At 39.9% G+C, this 20,376-nt stretch overlaps 1 protein-coding gene across 1 annotated transcript; it reads right to left on the bottom strand.

Annotated features, from left to right (window-relative positions):
• Nucleotides 1–818: 818 nt before the first annotated feature.
• Nucleotides 819–4,844, bottom strand: LOC107766616 (receptor-like protein kinase HSL1). The gene is made up of 2 exons (XM_016585427.2): nt 2,050–4,844; nt 819–1,482 (listed from the first exon to the last, which is right to left on the bottom strand). Exons 1-2 carry the CDS (start codon nt 4,637–4,639, stop codon nt 1,091–1,093), a joined length of 2,982 nt encoding a protein of 993 aa, XP_016440913.1. The 5' UTR covers nt 4,640–4,844; the 3' UTR covers nt 819–1,090.
• Nucleotides 4,845–20,376: the final 15,532 nt, after the last annotated feature.

The following is a 20,376-nucleotide window of genomic DNA, read 5'->3' as shown; positions in this document are numbered from 1 at the left end:
TGTCCCCGTCACCCGCTAATGATCCATTATTAATTATGAAGGAAGGAATTCTAATCATCACACCGCAGCTCCGGTAGTATAAAAAATTGTAGACCTAGATCCTTTGAAGTAACTAGCAGTCCAATGTTTGAATTATATACCCTTGTAAGTTGTATCCTTGACCAGTTTAAAGTAAAACTCTTTAACAATTTGATTATTCATCGGTTTGTCGAGAACAAATTAAGTTCGTTAAAGAAAAAAAAAACAATTTCCAGTATTTTATCTCTCCTTTTGTTTAGCAAGTCATTTTCCAGTATTTCAAATAAATCACGAAACAAACAAGCACACGTGCAAGAATTTTCACATGTTGGCTAAGAAATGAAATGGCTACTGTCCTTCTGGATATGCACTGGATTGTCCTCTTCCCTTGGCCGTAGTTTTGGTGAAATGTTTCAGATGTACTAGTGCAATTTGAGGTAGATAAGAATAGAGGACCCATTATTACAGTTAATAAGAAGAGGGCCATAAATAAGTCACCAAACTCTAGTACTACATCATAATAATTGGTATCACATTCTTTCTACACAGTAAACAATTTCAATAGTAACATCTTTCAAGAATTAAGCCTAGAGGAAGGTGAAATATTCCCCCTTTTTTGGTTATTCTTGTACATGTTCTAGTAGTTACCATTAAAAGCAGTAGTTCAATTGCAACAACCAACTTTAAAAATTGCTTGATTAGACTCAGAATTCACCAGAAAGATGCTGGAGATTGTAGAAAAATCACTGTCAATAGAATAGAGTATAGGTAGCACATTTAAGATCTTTTAATGCCAGATATTCAAACTTGAACTGCAATAATTTGGGTGGTTGGATGAAATTTACAATGAGAAACAAGCTTCTTCCAACTCTCTTTTTTTTTTCTTCCTAATATTCTTTTGTCCTCCCTTTTTCATTAAACTTCAATTCTTTCTCCCCCTCAACCCAAAACAACAGCAAACACCTAGTGGGTACTTGTGGACAAAGAATTGAGTAGTTAGCAGATGAACAAAGATGTTAAATGAGTCCCAATTTCAAGTTCATCCTTTGTGACAAAATTTGTTGAGCCATCTTTAAGCTACACTTCCTTGATCTGATGCTTCTTCATAGTAATAAGGAGTCAATTTGCCATCCTTAGAAGCAGCCTTGGGCAGGTTCCCAGCACCCACTTCTTGCAACATTTTTACGACCCGTCTCATCGAGGGTCGGTTGATTGGGAGAGGGCTAGTGCAGAGGAGGCCAATATTTAAGACCTTGCATATCTCCTCTTTGAAACAAGAATCATGTTTAGGGTCAATTACATGATCTACACCCTTCTGGTCCAGTGTAGAGCATACCCACTTCACCAAATCCTTTTCCCCAAACTCGGGATCCACGGGGCGCTTCCCAGTCACAAGCTCTAGGATTACCACACCGAAGCTGTATATATCGCTCTTCTCATTCACCCGCAGTGTGTATGCATATTCTGCAATGCGAAAAGAAAGAATTTAATCAACTGAGCAGCTCCAAGTAAACAAGAATGCAAATCTAAACAAAGTATGACCACATGAAACCCAGAATATGGGTTATTGATAATCAAACTTACCAGCTGCCCCAATGTAGCTAGCTGTTAATGTTTTCGAAAATCATAAGTGGAAAACTAAGCATAGCTTTTTCTACTGTCCTAATACAGTCTTTTATCCTCAAGAACAATTTCATTAGAACCGTTTAAACACAGGAAACATCGTGGAGCCTAGTGGACTATTCAAATGCTGTGCGGTTACTGTATTAGGGTAGTCCAGATATGAGGCAATTTCTATCAAAGTGTATTACACTTGACAAAATGTGGAATATCTAGGAAATATTGCAGTATATAGATCTAGCGGTCTGCTCAACTGCTGCAACAGTAATACTAGATCTCATTTTTGAAAGGCAAGATCCAGAAATTAAAGGCATAACAATTGGCAAGTACAACTCAACATGATATTGATAACAAATTCAAGACAAACTCATTAAAACTTAAACTGCAAAGTGGAAATATTAATCCACTAACCTGGAGCAATGTAACCACAAGACCCTGCAATGACAGACATGGACTTGATTCCCTTGGCATTGGCATCGACCGCCTTTGCTACACCAAAATCAGCAACTCGAGCTCCAAAATCACCATCCAACAAGATGTTGTTTGACTTAACATCTCTGTGAACAATCGGCGGAGCACAGTCATGATGCAAGTAAGAGAGTCCCTCCGCAGCATCCATGGCTATCTTATATCTCATAGGCCAGTCTAGAAGGCCACTTTTGCTGCTGTGTAGCAAATCACCCAAGCTTCCATTAGGCATGTACTCGTAAACCAGAAGTTTGCAATCCCTTGTTGTACAACAACACCATAGCTTAACAATGTTCTTGTGCCGAATCTTCCCCAATGTCTCAACCTCTGCTTCAAATCCATCATCTTGAATGCTACCCTTCTCGATATCACTACTATCATCTGTTATTTTCGCACTTCTCAAAATCTTCTTCACCGCAACAGTGTCACCCTTGCTCAGAACAACCTTGTAAACCTTCCCCGAAGCGCCACTTCCAATTAAGTTGTCCTCATCAAGAGCATCCAGTATTTCATACTCATTGAAACCCAACTTATGAAACGACATCAAAGTCCATTTAGACTTATCAATAGCCATATTAGCTTTCTTAAAATTCTTATACTTCCAATAGAACCAAACAACCCCAACTACAAACACCAATCCAGCAAGAGTAAAGAGTAACCTTAATAACCAAACATAACCAGCAGTTTTACCTTCAGCTGTTCCTTCACACAAGCCCTCAATGTCTCCACATAAACCAGCGTTCCCGAAAAAGCTACTCTTGTACATTTCCTTTGCATACAACGGGGGGATATCACCCGAAAGATCATTGTTCGACAAGTTCAGCTGATTGAGCTTCAAATTCTGCAACTCCATTGGGATCTTCCCTGAAAACTGGTTTCCCGATAGATCAAGATAATTCAAAACAGACAAGCTCCCAATTTCCTTGGGGATAGCTCCAGAAAGATCATTATTTGCCAAGTTCAATTCATTCAACTTCTTCAAAGAATGAATCCCACTTGGAAGCTCACCAATTAACTCATTATTGTGAAGATCCAGCCTTCCCAATTGTCCAAGCATCACTAAACTAGCTGGCAAAGGCCCAGAAAACAGGTTATCATTGCCCACAAAATCAAGAAGATTTTCCAGAGAACCAATCTCCTCCGGAATAGGACCTGAAAATTTGTTCTTGGACAAAATCAAAGCTGATAAATTTGAAGCACTAGCTATAGTTTTTGCGATATCACCAGACAGTGAATTGTCCATGAGCTCAAGCAGGGAAAGGTGTGGTAGGCCCCAGAATCCCGCCGGAACATCACCAGAGAACTGATTGTGAGCCAATCTCACCCGCAGTAAGCTCCGGCATTCACTCAAACTCGCCGGAATTTCACCGGTAAGTAAGTTATCTATCATCAAAAGCTCCTCCAAAAACCCTTTCCCACACAAATTCTCCGGAAGTTCGCCGGAAAATTTATTTTCAGACACATCAATCCACAACAAAGGTGAATTCTTCCCGAGATCTTTAGGCAAACTACCATTAAAACGGTTGTGAAAAAGCCGCAACTCATACAAATTCGGCGAATTCGCAATGCCTTGTGGCAATTCACCGAACATTTGGTTCTCATAAAGATTCAGTGACTCAAGTGGCAACTCACACAACTCCCTCGGAACCGTACCCGTGACCCGATTCATCGACACGTCGAGTCGCCTTAACGCTGTCATTTTCGACCACCCATTCACCGGTAACTCGCCGGTGAACGAGTTGTTATACAGCTCAATTTGTTCAGCATTAGTTAACTCAGTGAGCCAACTCGGGATCGGCCCATCCAAGTAGTTCACAGCAAGGTCCAAATCCACAATATTCTTCAACCGACCCAATGTATCAGGAACTTCACCGACCAAATTACAGTCGGAAAGCCACAAAACCTCGAGATTAGTCAGATTACCCAGCTCCGGCGGGATCCGACCCGTCGAAAACGGGTTGTACGACAGATTCAGCTGCTTTAACGTTGAAATGTTACCCAGAAACGCCGGAATAGTCCCGTCAAGCAAGTTCCCAACCAGTCCAAGAACCTCCAGCTGCCGGAAAGAACCGAAACTCGCCGGAATGTCGCCAGTAAAGTTGTTTCCCGACAAGTCCAGGTATTTCAAATTTGGAAGCGCAGGTAAACTCGCCGGAAGTGTACCGACCAAAAAATTCTGAGCCAAATCGAGATGCTCCAAAGATTCACACCCGGAGAAATCTTCAGGAAGAGTGGAGTTAACGGCGTTGTTGTATAACGAAATGTAACGGAGTTTTTTTAACCGACAGAGAAGTGAAGGAAAAGGACCAGCAACGTTAGCATTAGCGAGGTCTAAGGACGTAACAGACCGAGTTGTTTTGTCACATGTTATGCCAAACCAGTTACATGGTGTCTCGTCGTGTTCATTCCAGTTGGAAAGAACATTATCAGGGTCATCAAATCCGAGCTTCACGTTGTGCAAATACAGACCCTCTTGGTTAAGTGAGAAAATCAAAGTTGGGAACAAAAGGGTAACAAAGATTTGAAGAAACATTGTTGAAATTGAAGTGACTTTTGCTGTGTTCAAAGAATAGGTAAGAGAATCAAGAAAGAACAAGGAAGAAGAAGAAGAAGAAAGACTGCAAATTTCTTTTTGGGAAAAGGAAGTAGTAAAAGCTTGACTAAGACATGTTGTGAGTTATTTTTTTTTTGAGAGAGAGACATTTGTAGTGAATTTGGTTTTTAATTATATATAGAGTGAACTGTCTGTATAGGTGATATGATATATGTCTATTTTTGAAAAAAAAAAATTGAATGTCGAAATGATTGTGTTTTTAATTTCTTTTTTTGTTTAGTGTGTTTTCTTTTTGGAATGGTTTCCTATGACTACGTAAATTACACAAAAAATCTGGGTTTTATCTACATGGATGGGAATAGTATGATACTAGTACTCTGAATATCAACTGTTTAATCATAAATGTTTTCACATTTTTGAAATAATGATGAAGAATTTATTAATTTGTTTTGTGCTACAATAATGGTGAAAATACCAAAATTTATCAGCGTTATTAACTCTCCTGCTGCATGGGTCCTAATCTAATTATAGTATTGGTTTTATGACATGGATTCAACTTCTTAGTTTTTAGCTTTTACTTATACATTGGGTCATATTAGGAATAGTTTTTTGTAAGAACAGGACAATAAAGTGCGAAAACTAGTTTTTTTGCCAAATATGAATCGCGATAACTTTAAATGAGTTTAATGATTTTACATTATCAAGTGAAACAATTAATGTTGGGAATTGGGATCAATATAAAATATTACTACCTCCGTCTCATATTATCTTATCTGTCGTTATTCTCTTCTATACGTCTTTTAAAAAAAATTAATTAAGATATAATTTTGACTATTTTACCCTTATTTATATCATAATATTTAATTTTTCTTCATTGGTATTTGAACAAAATTAGGTTTTGTAGTCTTTAAGGATAATTATTATTAAGGGTAAAAAAAAGATAATTAATTTTATCTTTAACTTCTAAAATGATAAATAATTTGAGATAATTATTTTTAGTAACCACGAATGTTAATATGAGACGGAGGTAATAGTAAACAATTAATCTTGGGCAATGAGATTATTCCTAAAAAGTAGAAAACTTTTAAATGAAGAGTTGCACAATTTTTCTAGTCTTTCTACACGTTAAATAAAATTTAAAAAAATTACATTACAAACCTTTTTTTTTTAATACTAAAATGTATTAAAATGATTTTAGAATATCAAGGAAATTAGTAAATTGTAATATCCTTACATTTGATATTACATTAGTTTCAAAATTACAACTCACCAAAAATGCCAATGTTTGACACTACAAGAAAAACATCTATGTTTTAAAAATTTTAAGTACTATAATTAATGCTTGGGAACTCCTTGAATCTAAAATCAGAATTGGACAAGAAGGGCCATATTTGTAACGTTAGCTTGGTAAAGAAACAACTCGATTTTACGAACTCCGATATCAATTTTTTGAACTATTTGGCTAAACATTGGTCCAAAGTACCTATGTCCCTTTTTCTCATTAACTATTTGATATTTTGACGCTGTACTATACTTTTGTACTTTTATATTTAGTTTTAATCCTTAATAGTATTAATGTGATAGTAAATTTTGCTTAACAAATTATGTAATTCGATCATTGAATTGTTATCAATCTATTTGATATTTCACAAGCAATATATGATAATGAGAGAGAAATTGAAAGCTTTTCCTATTCTTTTTGAGATTTTGACAATTTAAGACACGTAACTAGTTTGACTGTTGAAGTGAAGTTAGACATCTCAAAAATGAAATGAAGAACAATACCATATATATAGCACCTTGTTAAAAATAAATTTACCAACTAAGATTAATAAATATTAAATTATATCTCGTTTAAGTCAAAATTGAATAAGAACATATGTTGATTATAAGCAGAATTTGAAAAAATATTTATAAGTTAATTCAGCATGGAAATCGCCATATAGTCTAGCTAGTATATCAACAGTGTCCATATCCAAAAACCTAGCAACAAATATTGGCGGGATATTAAATATGATATTTCCCTCTCTAGTTATATAACCATTACAAATACTTAAACTTTCATATTTTGTAAATGGCTCAACTTTGAAGGTATTGTCCGCTTTTCATGACTCATTCGAGGCACCTAAAAGCTTTTTGTGCCTCTCAATTATTTTTGTTCCGTTCATTGAGCTTTAACTCAAAAGGTGTCTCACCAATTAATTCTAAACTCGCTCTTATATAGCTCATAACTTTCACTTTTATGATGTAGTGGGAGTTGCCAATTGCTAAATATAAGTTGTGCGAATCTCCTTTCAAGTTTAACAACCAGCAATCCATGAGTTGTTGCAATTGGTCCCGCCAACGGTCTATGAGCAGAGGCGGATGTAGTGTACTGATTACGGGTTCAACTGAACCCATAACTTTCGACGCGGAGTAAAAATTTATATGTAAAAAATTCATTAAAATTATAAAAATAGTAGATATGAACCCATAACTTTAAAAATTGAACTCATAGGATTTAAATTCCGGATCCGCCTCTGTCTATGAGCTATTTACAGTTAAGCCTCTTGATAACGGTCGATGAACTTCGGCATGAGCAGGTCAAAGAAAAATAACCTACAGTCAACAATTATATATGTAAAGTTAAGGGATTATTATGCTAGAGTGAAGTAAGTAATCTCCCTATGATTCCACATTAATTTCAAGTGGTATAAGTTGTTTTTCTTTGTATACACAATGCTTATAGTAGGGCAAGTACTTTGGATTCAGTTGCTGAAGTGTTTAGGAGTCTGTATAAATGCATTTACTACGAGTTGGGTAACTTGGATAAGAAGCATTATTTGAACAGTTTCCGAGCAAGCATTAATAAAAGGTTATGATATATCATGAACGTGTCAGAGAACTTTGGAAATAAAGATTTAACAAAAAACCGCAGCTGTTAGGAGTATAAATCACGACATATTCTCATGTCAACTAGTTAAATGTTTTAAAAATTCCAAAATATATTATCCATATAATAACTTAGGATATCAGTAGAATCTCCATATGTGTTTGACTTTGACCTATGTTAATATTCCTGCATCTCCTGGCTTGAAATTTCAAATGATGTAACACCCTTACCCTTCAAAATTGCATCTCCCTTCTATTTTTATTGTGTGATGGCAAAAGTAACGTGGTCTAATTTAGAATTTACTAGTACTATAATGTTGTTTTACTTCTTCTTCTTTCTTTTTTTTTTGGTTTTAGTGTTCGAATAATAATACACGAGAAAATCTTGACTAGTTTGCTACTTATAAAAAGTATTTTGAAAAAAATGTAAACAAGATTATAGAACTTAAAAATTCAATCTGCCCGATGCTAGGCACCTAAATTAAAATTTTATTTTTTGTTCGCAAAATATTTTCATGAGTTAAACGTGAATCACCTGTGAAGTATATGAACTATACCACATGAATAGTGCTTCCGTTACATAACCTAATTTTTGTTGTTTCAGCAACTTTCGAAGGAAAAAATAATCCTATTTATAAAATTAAAAAAAAAAAAGGTGAAGAAAGTCACGAATGATATCTTAACCTACTCAAGGGTTAATTTAGCATGTTTAGCGATAAAAAAGATTGTATTGAGTGTTAAATCCTCTTTTATTCTTAATTAGAAATCAAAAAAATTAAATATAAGAAAGAAACCGTTTTTGATCGAAACCACTTACCCTTAAGATAAAACTTTCAACATTGTATACGGTCGAAACCGGGCTCAAATATTACATGACCAGTCGAGACAATAACGTGACAAATCGAAACTCGACCTCGGGTTATATCAAACCAAGGCACGGAGTTAAATCATTGAGCTCGTGACTCCGGGACCGAACAAAATCGAGAAAACTTTGTCAAACCGAATAACAGAAGACCAAAATATCCGCAATTGGTTAGATGTCACGGCGGAAATCTCGGCACGTATCAAGGAGAGGCCGATTAATTAGTAAATTATGTGATTTTATACCTTTAATAGAATTGTATCAAGAGTGGGACTCCCCTACTATATAAAGGGGGGTTTGATAATTTGTAAAATACATTGTAACATGCACCCCAAAGCACTAAAGTGTCATTTCTAATTATTATCTCATTTTTTCTATTTCAGCACCGATTGTGGCATTTCTTGACTATAGAGTGATCAACCTTCAAGGCTAAGGCTATCCAATTTGGTAGTTTGTATTTATTTTCTTCTCATTAATTTCAATATTAATCTGTTCTCTCAGTTTGTATCAAGTTATATCACATATCCTTAAAATTGCGTATAAATTCAATTGTTATCCGATTTTAGGGTAAACACGCCCACCGTGGGGCTGAGGATAATAGTGATTATTTGATACCAATCTCTATAACACACATTGCTTTACACTTGCTCTTTGAAGTGTCTTTGATTCCAAGCTAAAATACAAAAATGTCAAATTCTCGATCAACACCTCTACACGTTGACAACGAGTCCGGTCACCAAGATGAAAATAATAACATAGCACCCGGTAACGAGATACCACCTGCCGATCCCGCTGCAAATTCGATCGTAGATCAGATTGATGCTAATTCACATGTGGCTATCGATGCAAACTTGCATACTCATCCCGAAAATAACATTCGTGGTAGAGTACGATCAGCAACTCGAAAAACACAGAACGTTGAAGGGGACGAGATCAGTCTACGAGTGATATTCGAAATGTTGCAGGCACAACAGGTGGCAATAGCCCAATTAAAAACCAAAACCGTGCACCAAGCAGGGTTGAACCCGATCCTCCCCGGGAAGTCACCCGTAGGGATCAACCGGTCATAAAAAGTTTGAACGAAAATGAATCGGGGGCTAACCCTAAGGTTATAAACAAGCTTGAGGAATTGACGAAACACATAGAATCAGGAAAAAAGAAGATCGAGGCCAACGATAAAAAAAGTGAAAACCTACAATTCCAAGGTAGATTAAATACCAGGAGCGCCACCGATATTGAAAGGCTTGGATTCCAAGAAGTTCGTGCAAAAACCCTTTCCCCCAAGCGCGGCTCCAAAACCGATCCCCAAGAAGTTTCGCATGTCCGAGATTCGTAAGTACAACGGAACGACTGGTCCGAACGAATATGTCACCTCTTACACATGTGCCATCAAAGGGAGCGATCTAGAGGATGATGAAATTGAAACCGTTTTGTTAAAGAAATTCTGAGAGACCCTATCAAAGGGAGTCATGATATGGTATCACAACTTGCCACTTAAATCTATTGACTCTTTTGCTATGCTTGCAGATTCTTTTGTAAAGACACATGCCGGAGCCATCAAAGTCGAAATCAGAAAGCCGGACCTTTTCAAAGTAAGGTAAAAGGACACTAAAATGCTCAGAGAATTCGTATCTCGGTTCCAAATGGAACATCAGGGGACTTATGACCAAAAATGGCTTTGACATACCCATCGGCCCAAAGGCGCACCAAGGCTATCAGAATACAACTTTAATGTCGATATTGCCGCTATCGTATCAGTTATTGGGCGTATCAAAGATAACAAATGGCCTTGAAATCTACAGACCGATCCAAACCAAAGTGATTGTAATCAGATGTGCAAATATCGTGGCACTCACGGTCACAGAACCGAAGATAGTCGACAACTGAGAGAGGCAGTAGCTCGTCTATTCAACAATGGACACCTTCAAGAATTCTTGAGCGACCGAGCCAAGAATCACTTCAGGAACAAGAATTCTAACAAACGGGCAGAACAAGAAGAACCTCAACACGTCATCAACATGATCATCGGTGGGGTTGATATCCTATAGGGGCTGATATTGAAACGCACCAAAGTATCCATCACTAGGGAAAAATGAACTCGAGACTACGTACTATAAGCAACTTTATCTTTCAACGATGAAGACGTCCAAGGGATCGTACAGCCCCACAATGATGCACTGGTAGTTTCTGTACTCGTGAATAAAATTTGGGTTAAACGTGTGTTAATTGATCCAGGTAGCTCGGCCAACATCATTCGATCAAGGGAACAGCTCGGTGTACAAGACCAAATCTAACCCGCAGTTCGAGTCCTGAATAGATTCAATATGGCATGTGAAACCACTAATGGGAAAATAGCATTATCATTCAATGCCGCCGGTACTATCAAGGAAGCCAAGTTTTATGTGATCGAGGGTGACATGAGATATAACGCCCTGTTCGGGAGTCCATGGATCCACAACATGAGGGCAGTGCCTTCGACCCTTCATCAGGTGTTAAAATTCCCAACGCCAAGAGGGATTAAGACGATTTACGGAGAACAACCAGCCACAAAGGAGATATTTGCAGTCAATGAAGTTATTCCGATATCAACACTTACAACATCTAGGAGCCAAGGTCGGAAGCAAAACATGAGGCCAAATAGCAATCACCGATGCCAGCCTTGATCAACCAGATTAGCAGGGGACTGACGAAGACGACGATTACGGGGTCCCCCGAGCCTTTATAATCCCCGATGATTCCGATGCTACAAAATTAATGGTCAGAGAGCTAGAGCAGGTCGTACTGATCGAACAGGTATACCTGGGCACAGGGCTAAATCCTGAGCTCATGAAAACATTCATTCAATTTCTTATAGCTAACATATATTGTTTCGCGTGGTCCCATCTTGACATGACAGGAATCCCCCCGGAGGTAACCACCTACAAGCTAAGCATGTACCCAAAATTCTATCCGGTCAAACAGAAAAGGAGGCCAAAGTCTGATGTCAAATACGCTTTCATCAAGGACGAGGTATCTAAACTCCTTAAAATACCCGGATCCATTTGGGAGGTTAAATACCCGAATTGGTTAGCAAACATGGTAGTAGTCCCTAAAAAGGGAAACAAACTAAGAATGTGTGTAGATTATAAAGATTTAAATAAGGTATGTCCTAAAGAATCTTTCCCTTTGCCTAACATCGATCGCATAATCGATGTCATGGCCGGCCACGAGATCCTCGGTTTTCTCGATACCTACTCCGGTATAACCAAATACGAATGAGCCCGGATGATTAGGAAAAAACCTCCTTTATCACTAAATATGGCACATACTGCTATAACGCAATGTCATTTGGATTAAAAAATGCTGGTGCCTCTTACCAACACCTAGTAAACCGGATATTCGAAGAACAAATAGGGAAATCCACGAAAGTTTACATTGACGATATGTTAGTAAAGTCCCGGCGAGCATAGGACCATTTAAAGCATTTGCAGGACAATTTCAGTATATTGAAGAAGTAAAATATAAAGCTGAATTTGGAAAAATATGCGTTCGGAGTCGGTTTAGGTAAATTTCTCGGGTTCATGGTATCCAACTGAGGAATTGAGATCAACCCCGACAATATCAAAGCTATCGAGGATATCACGGTAGTAGACAACGTGAAGGTCATGCAAAGGCTAACCAGGCGCATTGTCGCCCTGGGGTGATTCATCTCGAGGTCCTCCAATAAGAGTCACTGATTTTCTTTATTACTAAAGAAGAAAAACAACTTCACATGTCAACAGGCCTTAGAAGAACTTAAGTGATATTTATCGAGCCCGCCGCTGCTTCGCACGCCAAAGGCTGACAAACAACTATACTTATATTTGGCAGTATCAGAAAATAACGGTAAGTGGAGTCCTCACCAAGAAAAACTAGTGCTCACTTTACTAAGCGTCTCTAGGAAATTAAAACCTTATTTTCAGTGTCACCCCATATGTGTTGTAACAACTTACCCATTACGAAATATTATGCACAAACCTAAACTCTCGGGACGATTAACCAAGTGGGTCGTTGAAATCAGTGGGTACGATATTGAGTATCGACCCCGAACAACCATCAAATTTCAAATTTTGGCAAATTTCGTGGCCGACTTTACGCCGGCCCTAATTCCCGAGGTGAAACGAGAGTTATTGGTAAACTCAGGGACGTCCTCGAAAATCTAGACCAGGATGGTACCTCGAACGCAAAAGGTTCCGGACTCGGCATCGTTTTAAAGCCACCAATAGGCAATATAGTTAGGAAATCTATTAGGACTGTGAAATTGACTAACAATGAGGCCGAATATTAGGCTATGATTGCAGGTCTCGAACTAGCCAAAAGCTTGGGGGATGAGGTGATCGAATCCAAGTGCGACTCCTTCCTCGTGGTAAACCAAGTTAATGGAACATTCGAGGTCAGAGAAGAACGAATGCATATATACCTGGATAAGATACATGTAGCATTACATCGGTTCAATGAGTGGACCTTACAACACATCCTCCAAGATTAAAATAGTGAAGTCAATTCCCTTGCTAACTTAGTATCATCGGTCGAAGACAACGAGTTTAATTTGGGTGCAGTGGTGTAAATCATGAGATCAGTGGTAGGAGAGGGGCATGCCGAGATAAACTCTACAAGCCTGACTTGTGATTAGAGAAACAAATATATAGAATACCTAAAGACCGGCAAATTGCCCTCGGATTCAAAAGAATCAAGGACTCTCCGTACAAATGCAGACCAATTTTGTTTGTTTGAGGATGGAACTTTATTCAGAAGAATGTTCGATGGCCCGCTGGCAATATGTATGGGTCCAGGAGATATCGATTACGTTCTGATGAAAATTGACGAGGGCACCTGTGAAAATCATTCAGGCGCCGAATTATTAGTTCGGAAGGTGATCAGGGCAGGTTACTACTGGATCGACATGGAAAAGGACGCGAAGGGGTTCGTACGAAAATGTGATGGATGCCAACGACATACTCCGATGATACACCAACCTGGGGAGCTGCTACATTCAGTTTTATCGCCATGGTCGTTCATGAAGTGGGAAATGGACATCATTAGCTCCCTTTCATAGGCACCTGGTAAGACTCAATTTATTTTGTTTATGACTGACTATTTTTCTAAGTGGGTGGAGGCCCAGGAATAAGAAAAGGTCAGGGAGAAGGAGGTCATCGATTTCATATTGGACCATGTCATATGTCGGTTCGGAATACCAGCCGGGATCGTGTGCGATAACGGGAAACAATTCATCGGTAGCAAGGTGATCAAATTTCTAGAATACCACAAGGTGAAAAGGATCCTATCAAATACCTATCACTCTAGTGGGAACGGATACGCCGAATTAACCAACAAAGCCATGCTCCAGAACCTTTAAAAGAGGTTGACCGACGCCAAAGGAAAATGGAAGGAACTCTTTCCCGAAGTTCTTTGGGCATATCGTACAACCTCGAAATCTAGTACCAGAGCCACTCCTTTCTCATTGGTTTACAGATCCGAAGCTTTGATACCGGTCGAGGTCGGAGAGACAAGCATCAGATTTCTATATGCAACAAAGAAATCAAATGGCGAGGCCATAAATACAAGCCTAGAGCTATTGAATGAAATGCGTGAGGCCACCCTTGTTCGGCTGGCCTCTCAAAAGCAGTGGATCGAAAGATATTACAACAGGAGGGCCAACCTTCGGTACTTCAACGTTGGGGTCTCAGTGCTAAGAAAGGTTACGTTGAACACCTAAAACCTGAACGAGGGAAACTTGGGGCCGAACTGGGAAGGGCCGTATCATATCATCAAAATCACTGGAAAAGCATCATACAAGCTCGGACGATGAACGGTGAACAGCTACCGAGCAATTAGAATATAACTCACCTAAAATGATATTACTGCTAAGGTACGACCCCATTCATTTTCTTTTATTTAGAACTAACTCTTGCAGGTGATCGACAAGGAAAAGTACGAGATTTTAGATCTGAAAACACGCGTTGCACTCTTTTTTCCTTGAACCGGTTTTGTCCCAAATGGATTTTTCGGGAAGGATTTTAACGGGGCAACAAGTAAATCGTGCTAACTTAAAATCGAAGGCCGGCAACAAACTGGAAAAAGTAATAAAAATAGTATTTAAGGACTCACTTCGATCAACCTCAAATACTGGGGGGCATTACTCTACTATATAAACTTTAGCATGGAAAGAGATTTCAGGATTGAAGGGTCTCGATCGGTAGGATTCAATGTAAGGGCAAAACGGACAAATGAACCGTGCCCACGTAGACTGATCGAACCCTGACGAAAAGCATGTACACATACAATGCCTTAACACAAAGTAACATTAAAGGCAAGGTTTGTTCGAACCTTCGAACATAACCTACTTATTTTATGCTAAGGCATTTCAACTTTTTGCGAACACAAATGATAAAACAAAGGAAAAATCTGAAAGATGAAAGGTAAAGAAAGCCTTATATATTTTTACCAAAAATTCTTTTACAAGGGCCAAATGGGCCAGATACAAAAATTTACAATAGCCAAAACGGCAAAGACAAAACGTCTAAAAAGATCCTAAGTGGCCTAATCCTCATCGGGAGCCGCGTCGTCGCCATCGGGGCCTTCACCACCTTCGGGCCCATCCAAATCTTCAGATCCTTCGAAATCATCATCCTCAGGATAAGCCAACTTCCCGGCCTTGGCCTCGGATACCTTGGTATTCTCGATCTCAACCAGCATGTCGAAGCCCTGAGTATGAACTCTTTTCACGGCTTTCCTTCGGGATTGCCACCTCATGTGCTCTACCAAGTTTTTCGCTTGGACCTGGGTCGTCTTAGCATCGGCCTTATACTGGTCCACCCACTCATCAGCCTCGGCCTTAACCGCAGCAACCTCCGATTTGGCCACCTCAAGTTCCTTGGCAAGCTTTTGCTTGGCCAGAAACCGCCAAGCTCAGTTGAGACTGGAGCTCCTCGATCTTCTTGGCCTGCACCAAGGTTTTTTCTTTTGCAACCCGGAGTTGGACCTCAGTCGAAGCCAGTTGTTCTCGGGCGGTCTCCTTTCCGAAGCCAGGAGGTCCATATTATTCTTCCATTCCTTGGCCTCGGGCTTCACCGTGTCTACCTCCACCTGGAATTGCTCAATCTGGTCAAGTCTCTTCTGAACCAACGGGTTTGGGTCGTTAGCCATTGTGTTTGAATCATCATCACTAAGTTCGAATACTCATCTTACATGCTCGACCAGATCGACATGTTCCTTCTGAGCCGCTTCTAACTCGGCCTGGAGTTTGTCGCTGAGAATCTTGTAGGTGCCCCACTTCTTAGTCAGCTCCCGAACCTCGACCTCGTGTTGGGATAACTCATCCCGATATCGGAGGAAAGTTTCATGGTAAAGTATCGAAGCCTGCGAGTATAAAGAAAAGTGTTACGATTATTTGTAACTTAAAATCTAACTACTTAGTAAAGAGACACTCGAAGTTACCCGATTCAACATCTGTTGAGCTTCATTGAACAGGCAGGACGCTTCCACCTCGTCCATCTTGGCCTGGTCCTCTTCGGTCACCAAGCACCAAAGATAGCTAGCAACCCCCGGGCATCCTCCGGGATAGAGATAACTATTGACCGTTTTCGGTCAGGATCAACACTCGGAGTGAGGAACCGGCCCACTAACCTCGGGCTCGAAGAAGGCCCGCTGGCTCCCGAAGACGGTGCTTTCTTTGGCACCGGTAAATCACTAAATCCGGCAACATCCTCCGAGGCGGTGGATTCTAAACAATCAAAGAAGTTATTGAGATCTGCCGCCCCCTGAGGCCCCTCGTGCAAACGATCCTTTAGCATACCGGCCTCGTTAATCATGGAATCAGAGAATAAAGGAGACTCGATGAGATCAATCGCCCCAAGCGCATCTTTCGGGGCACTCTCTCTTGCTCGAGGAATATCGACCTCAGATTCCTCTTTGACCTTCCTTTCTTAGGGCATAACAGCCTCGCCCTTATCCGATTCAGGGACCCCGATCACTGCCCTCTCATCAGCCGGTGTGGACTCGAACCCGAGCCACCAGTTTGAAATCTTCTTCTTCTTCAAACTCATCCCTTAGTTGGTGGACTAAGTGTGATGGGAGGGCGCCGATGCTTTCCTTGGGTTTGTGCGCCTGCCTCTTTTTCAGTTTTTGCTCCTCCGAGTTCGGGGAAATCGGAGCCCCTTTTCTTTTCTTCTCTTTATCCTGCCTCAGAGCAGGAGATTGGGGGAGGACGATTTCATTTGCGGATTAGGGACTCATTGCAATATCCTTCCCAAGGCCTACAAAGAAAAGGAGATGAGTAAGCTTGGAAAGAAACTCAAGTGATATTAGTACTAGGAAAGAATCTTACCATGATAATGGGCCTCCTACCGGCCCTTTGAAAGTTCGCGCCATGCTCGCTCGGAATAGGGCTTCTGAGATACTGTAACACCCCGAAAAATTTTGAAGTACTTAAGCGCTATAAAGAAAGTCGATGTGCACTAATTATATTATTTTGTGTGAAGACGAGGTCTATTAATGGAATGGATATCAATTAGATATGATAATAAGTATACGAGTCATATTATAAGTGATGTGGGGTCTAGGGAGAGCCCTCAGTGTAAGTCAAGTTGAGAATTTCATGATAGACTAAAGTTGCAAATGAGTACGCACAAGACCAAAATTTGGACGAGCATATATACATATATATAATGAGTTATGTGATGTATGACCTATCAAATTAAAGGTATTTGAGTATAGTTTCTAACGCTTCAAACCGTTCTTTGAGTATAGTTTCTAACGCTTCAAACCGTTTGTCATTTGGATATTCTTACAAGAAGTTATGACCAAATTACCAAAGGCTGGCGGAGGAGCCTGCGGATGCGAATCATCCGAGGCCGCGTCCGAAAGAGAGGCTTGCAGTGAAGTGTTGCCATAGCATCCAGGTCCGCATCCGACCTTCAAAGAGGAGTGAAGTGGGGATGCGAAGCATCCAAGGCCGCATCCGAAACCCAGAAATCTGGGCCTATAAATACAAGGTCGGGTAAAGAGGGTATTTTGTGTATTTGGGGGTTAGGGTTCTTGAAGTGAAGGGGCGATTTTGAGCTCAAATCAAGTCCAATCAACCAAGGTAAGATGTTAATGATGTTTTGGATTGATTATTACTCAATATACATGATTTCTAACATTATTCTTACATCCAAATACAAGATTCCATCATCAAATCCTCAAGAACACGAAAATTACCAAAGTTGTGATTTTTCAAGATTGATCTACTAGAGGTAATTCCAATGCTTCAAACTCGTTTATTATGAGTAGTTAGAAGTATTTGAAGCATTTGTTACAAGTTTTAATGGTTGAAAGATTGGATTATAAAACTCTAGTTCATGGCATGAATAGTACTTTTGAGAAAATAAGAGAGAAGATGAATGGTAACCTTGGCGATGAAATTTATGAATACAATGAACCTATGGGATTTGTTACTAAATTGGTCCCAATGTATGTTGATATTGTATATTGAAGTTTCTTAGTATAGTAGATCGTTGTATTATCATTAAGGGGTAAATTTTAATTTCGGATCGTTGGCATTGAATTGAGGAGACAAGAGGGCATTCAGAGGTGGATACACACGGAGTGGAAATTTCCTGAGTATTAATTAGCTTGCTCAATGTTGGGTTCATCTTGTTGAGGTAAGTAACAGTTTTAACTCTGGCTTTGAGGGTATAAACCCGGAGATTTGACATCATGTGATTGCTTGGAAATGATACCCACACTAGGTGATGAGCGTGTGGGTGTGCACCGCGAGGGATTGAGACTTGGTCCGTCCCGTGAGGCATTGAGGCCTAATGGCTATTATCTGTGGTTATGTGTTTATTTGTTGTTGAACTTATTTGCCTTCATGTTAGAGATCATGTTTAGGCTTTATTCATGCTTACATTATTTGTACTCAATCCTAGAAATGATTGTACATGTTTACCTCAGTCTCTATTATTTGCTAATATGCGGTGATACTTGATGTGGGCTGTGTTCCCTTATTTTTTGGTGATGATAAGGCTAGTGAGGTACATGATTGAGTGAGGCCGAAGGCCTGGTTGTGAGGATATTAATACCATAGTGTGTGAGTTGTCTGCGTAGCACGTGAGTTGACCGTGCGGTTCCAGGTATTTATACCATAGCGCGTGAGTTGTCCGCGTAGCACGTGAGTTGACCGTGCGGATCCAGGTATTGATATTGATTGAGTGAGCCCGAGGGCCTGGTTGTGAGGATATTAATACCATAGCACGTGAGTTATCCGCGTAGTACGTGAGTTGACCGTGCGGGTCCAGGTATTGATACCATAGCGCGTGAGTTGTCCGCGTAGCACGTGAGTTGACCGTGCGGATCCAGGTATTGATATGATGGCACGTGAGTTGTCCGTGCTTAGCGCTTGGGCTTTGGGAGCCCCTCCGGAGTCTATACACACCCCCAGTGAGCGTAGAGTGTTGAGTGTTTTGAGTATTGAGTGCTGAGTGCGAGTAATGAGTGATGGAGTGACACTACTGTGAGGTTGTATTTATTTGTATTGTTGCTGCATTTATCTGTTAAACTTCTTTGTGGTATTTACAGAGTTATGAAATTTACCTATTTATTTCTGTTTATTTTTAAATTATGAAAATAAATAATTGGACTATTTTACTTAGCTCGTCACTATTGCTCAGTACCTTAGTTATTTCTGTTACTTGCTGAGGTGGTTGTACCCATGCTACACCCTGCACTTTATGTGCAGATTCAGGTGAGTTAGAGCGCGGCGATCGTTGAGTTCAGGCCGGGTATCTATTGAGATTGCAAGGTAGCTGTTAGCTTCCGCAGGACCTTGTTACTACTTTTATCACTTCTTCTTTTAGATTGTATTGACAGTTAGACAGTTTCATTTCTTAGTTCATAGATTTAAACGCTCATGACTTAGTGACACCCCGATGTTTGGGGCTCGTTTTCGTATTTTCTATAATTATATTTAGAGTTGATTTAGTTTATGAAAAACTTAAATATTGAAATGTTTTATTAATTTCTTATAATCGGTTTAGTAGAAATATTTTGGAAAGTAGGCTTGCCTTGTAACACGATAGGCGCCATCACGACCATGGTTAGATTTTGGGTCGTGACAGATACGATGCCCTTGACCTACTCTTTGAGTCGGGGAACTGCATCCGTCATCCGAGCGACAACTGTACCACGAAGCATCGAGTAAGTGAAAGGAAAGGGAAAAACAATAATCAAAATCATAAAAAAGAAGTTATACTTATGTTTCATGTTCCAGCCTCGGGATTAGATCTGAGGTCTTCACTCAACGAACCGTCCTAACCAGCCTCGGTCTCGATCCTCATCTACGCTCGAGAATGGGGCCTTAATATCCCGACGGGCAAGCTTTATCAATCCCACTCGGTAGAGTCGGAGACTGTACAGACGCATGAGATAGTCGATGGTGAAGGGGTGTTTATCGAGCTTGCTCACAAAAAAATGAAGCAGAATAAAAATCCTCCAAAATGAAGGATGAATCTTCCCGAGCGTCACTTCATACCTTTTGCAAAAGGTTACGATAACTAGGTCTAGAGGGCCTAACATGAAGGGATAAGTGTAAACACTTAGAAAACCCTCCACATGGGTAGTGATTGATTAATCGGGCGTAGGCACCACCACGTATTTACCGGCCTAATTATAATCTTTGTTAACTTTGGGAAGGAGATTGTTAGTGATGGAGTATATATATACCTCGAGACTGGCTCGCATCGACCCCATACGGAAGGGGTTTTCTTGATATTGAAGTCGGCCCCAGTTGGGCACCCCGCAAGAACGAACACAATTGAGGAGGGTTCTTGTGTTTTTTCCTCGACAGCAATAGACAGAGCTTTTTCTTATTCAGACGGTCTCGAGGAAGAGGGAATTTTCTTTTGAGGAATAGATTTAGAAGTCTTTGCCATTGCTTCTGAGGAAGGGTAAAGAGATGGTACTGATGAAAGAGAGGGCGTAATTG

The sequence above is a fragment of the Nicotiana tabacum genome, chromosome 17, assembly GCF_000715075.1.
Source record: "Nicotiana tabacum cultivar K326 chromosome 17, ASM71507v2, whole genome shotgun sequence".
Lineage (NCBI taxonomy): Eukaryota > Viridiplantae > Streptophyta > Magnoliopsida > Solanales > Solanaceae > Nicotiana > Nicotiana tabacum.
The sequence above is the reverse complement of the archived record's forward strand: the minus strand, read 5'-3'. Positions and strand labels throughout refer to the sequence as shown.

Bases quoted from the DNA above. Each gene is read 5' to 3' on its own strand.
- LOC107766616 (XM_016585427.2), bottom strand. From the start codon at position 4,639: ATGTTTCTTCAAATCTTTGTTACCCTTTTGTTCCCAACTTTGATTTTC. The intron at 1,483-2,049 runs GTTAGTGGATTA...TTCGCATTGCAG, and splicing joins TTGTGGTTACATTGCTCCAG to AATATGCATACACACTGCGG.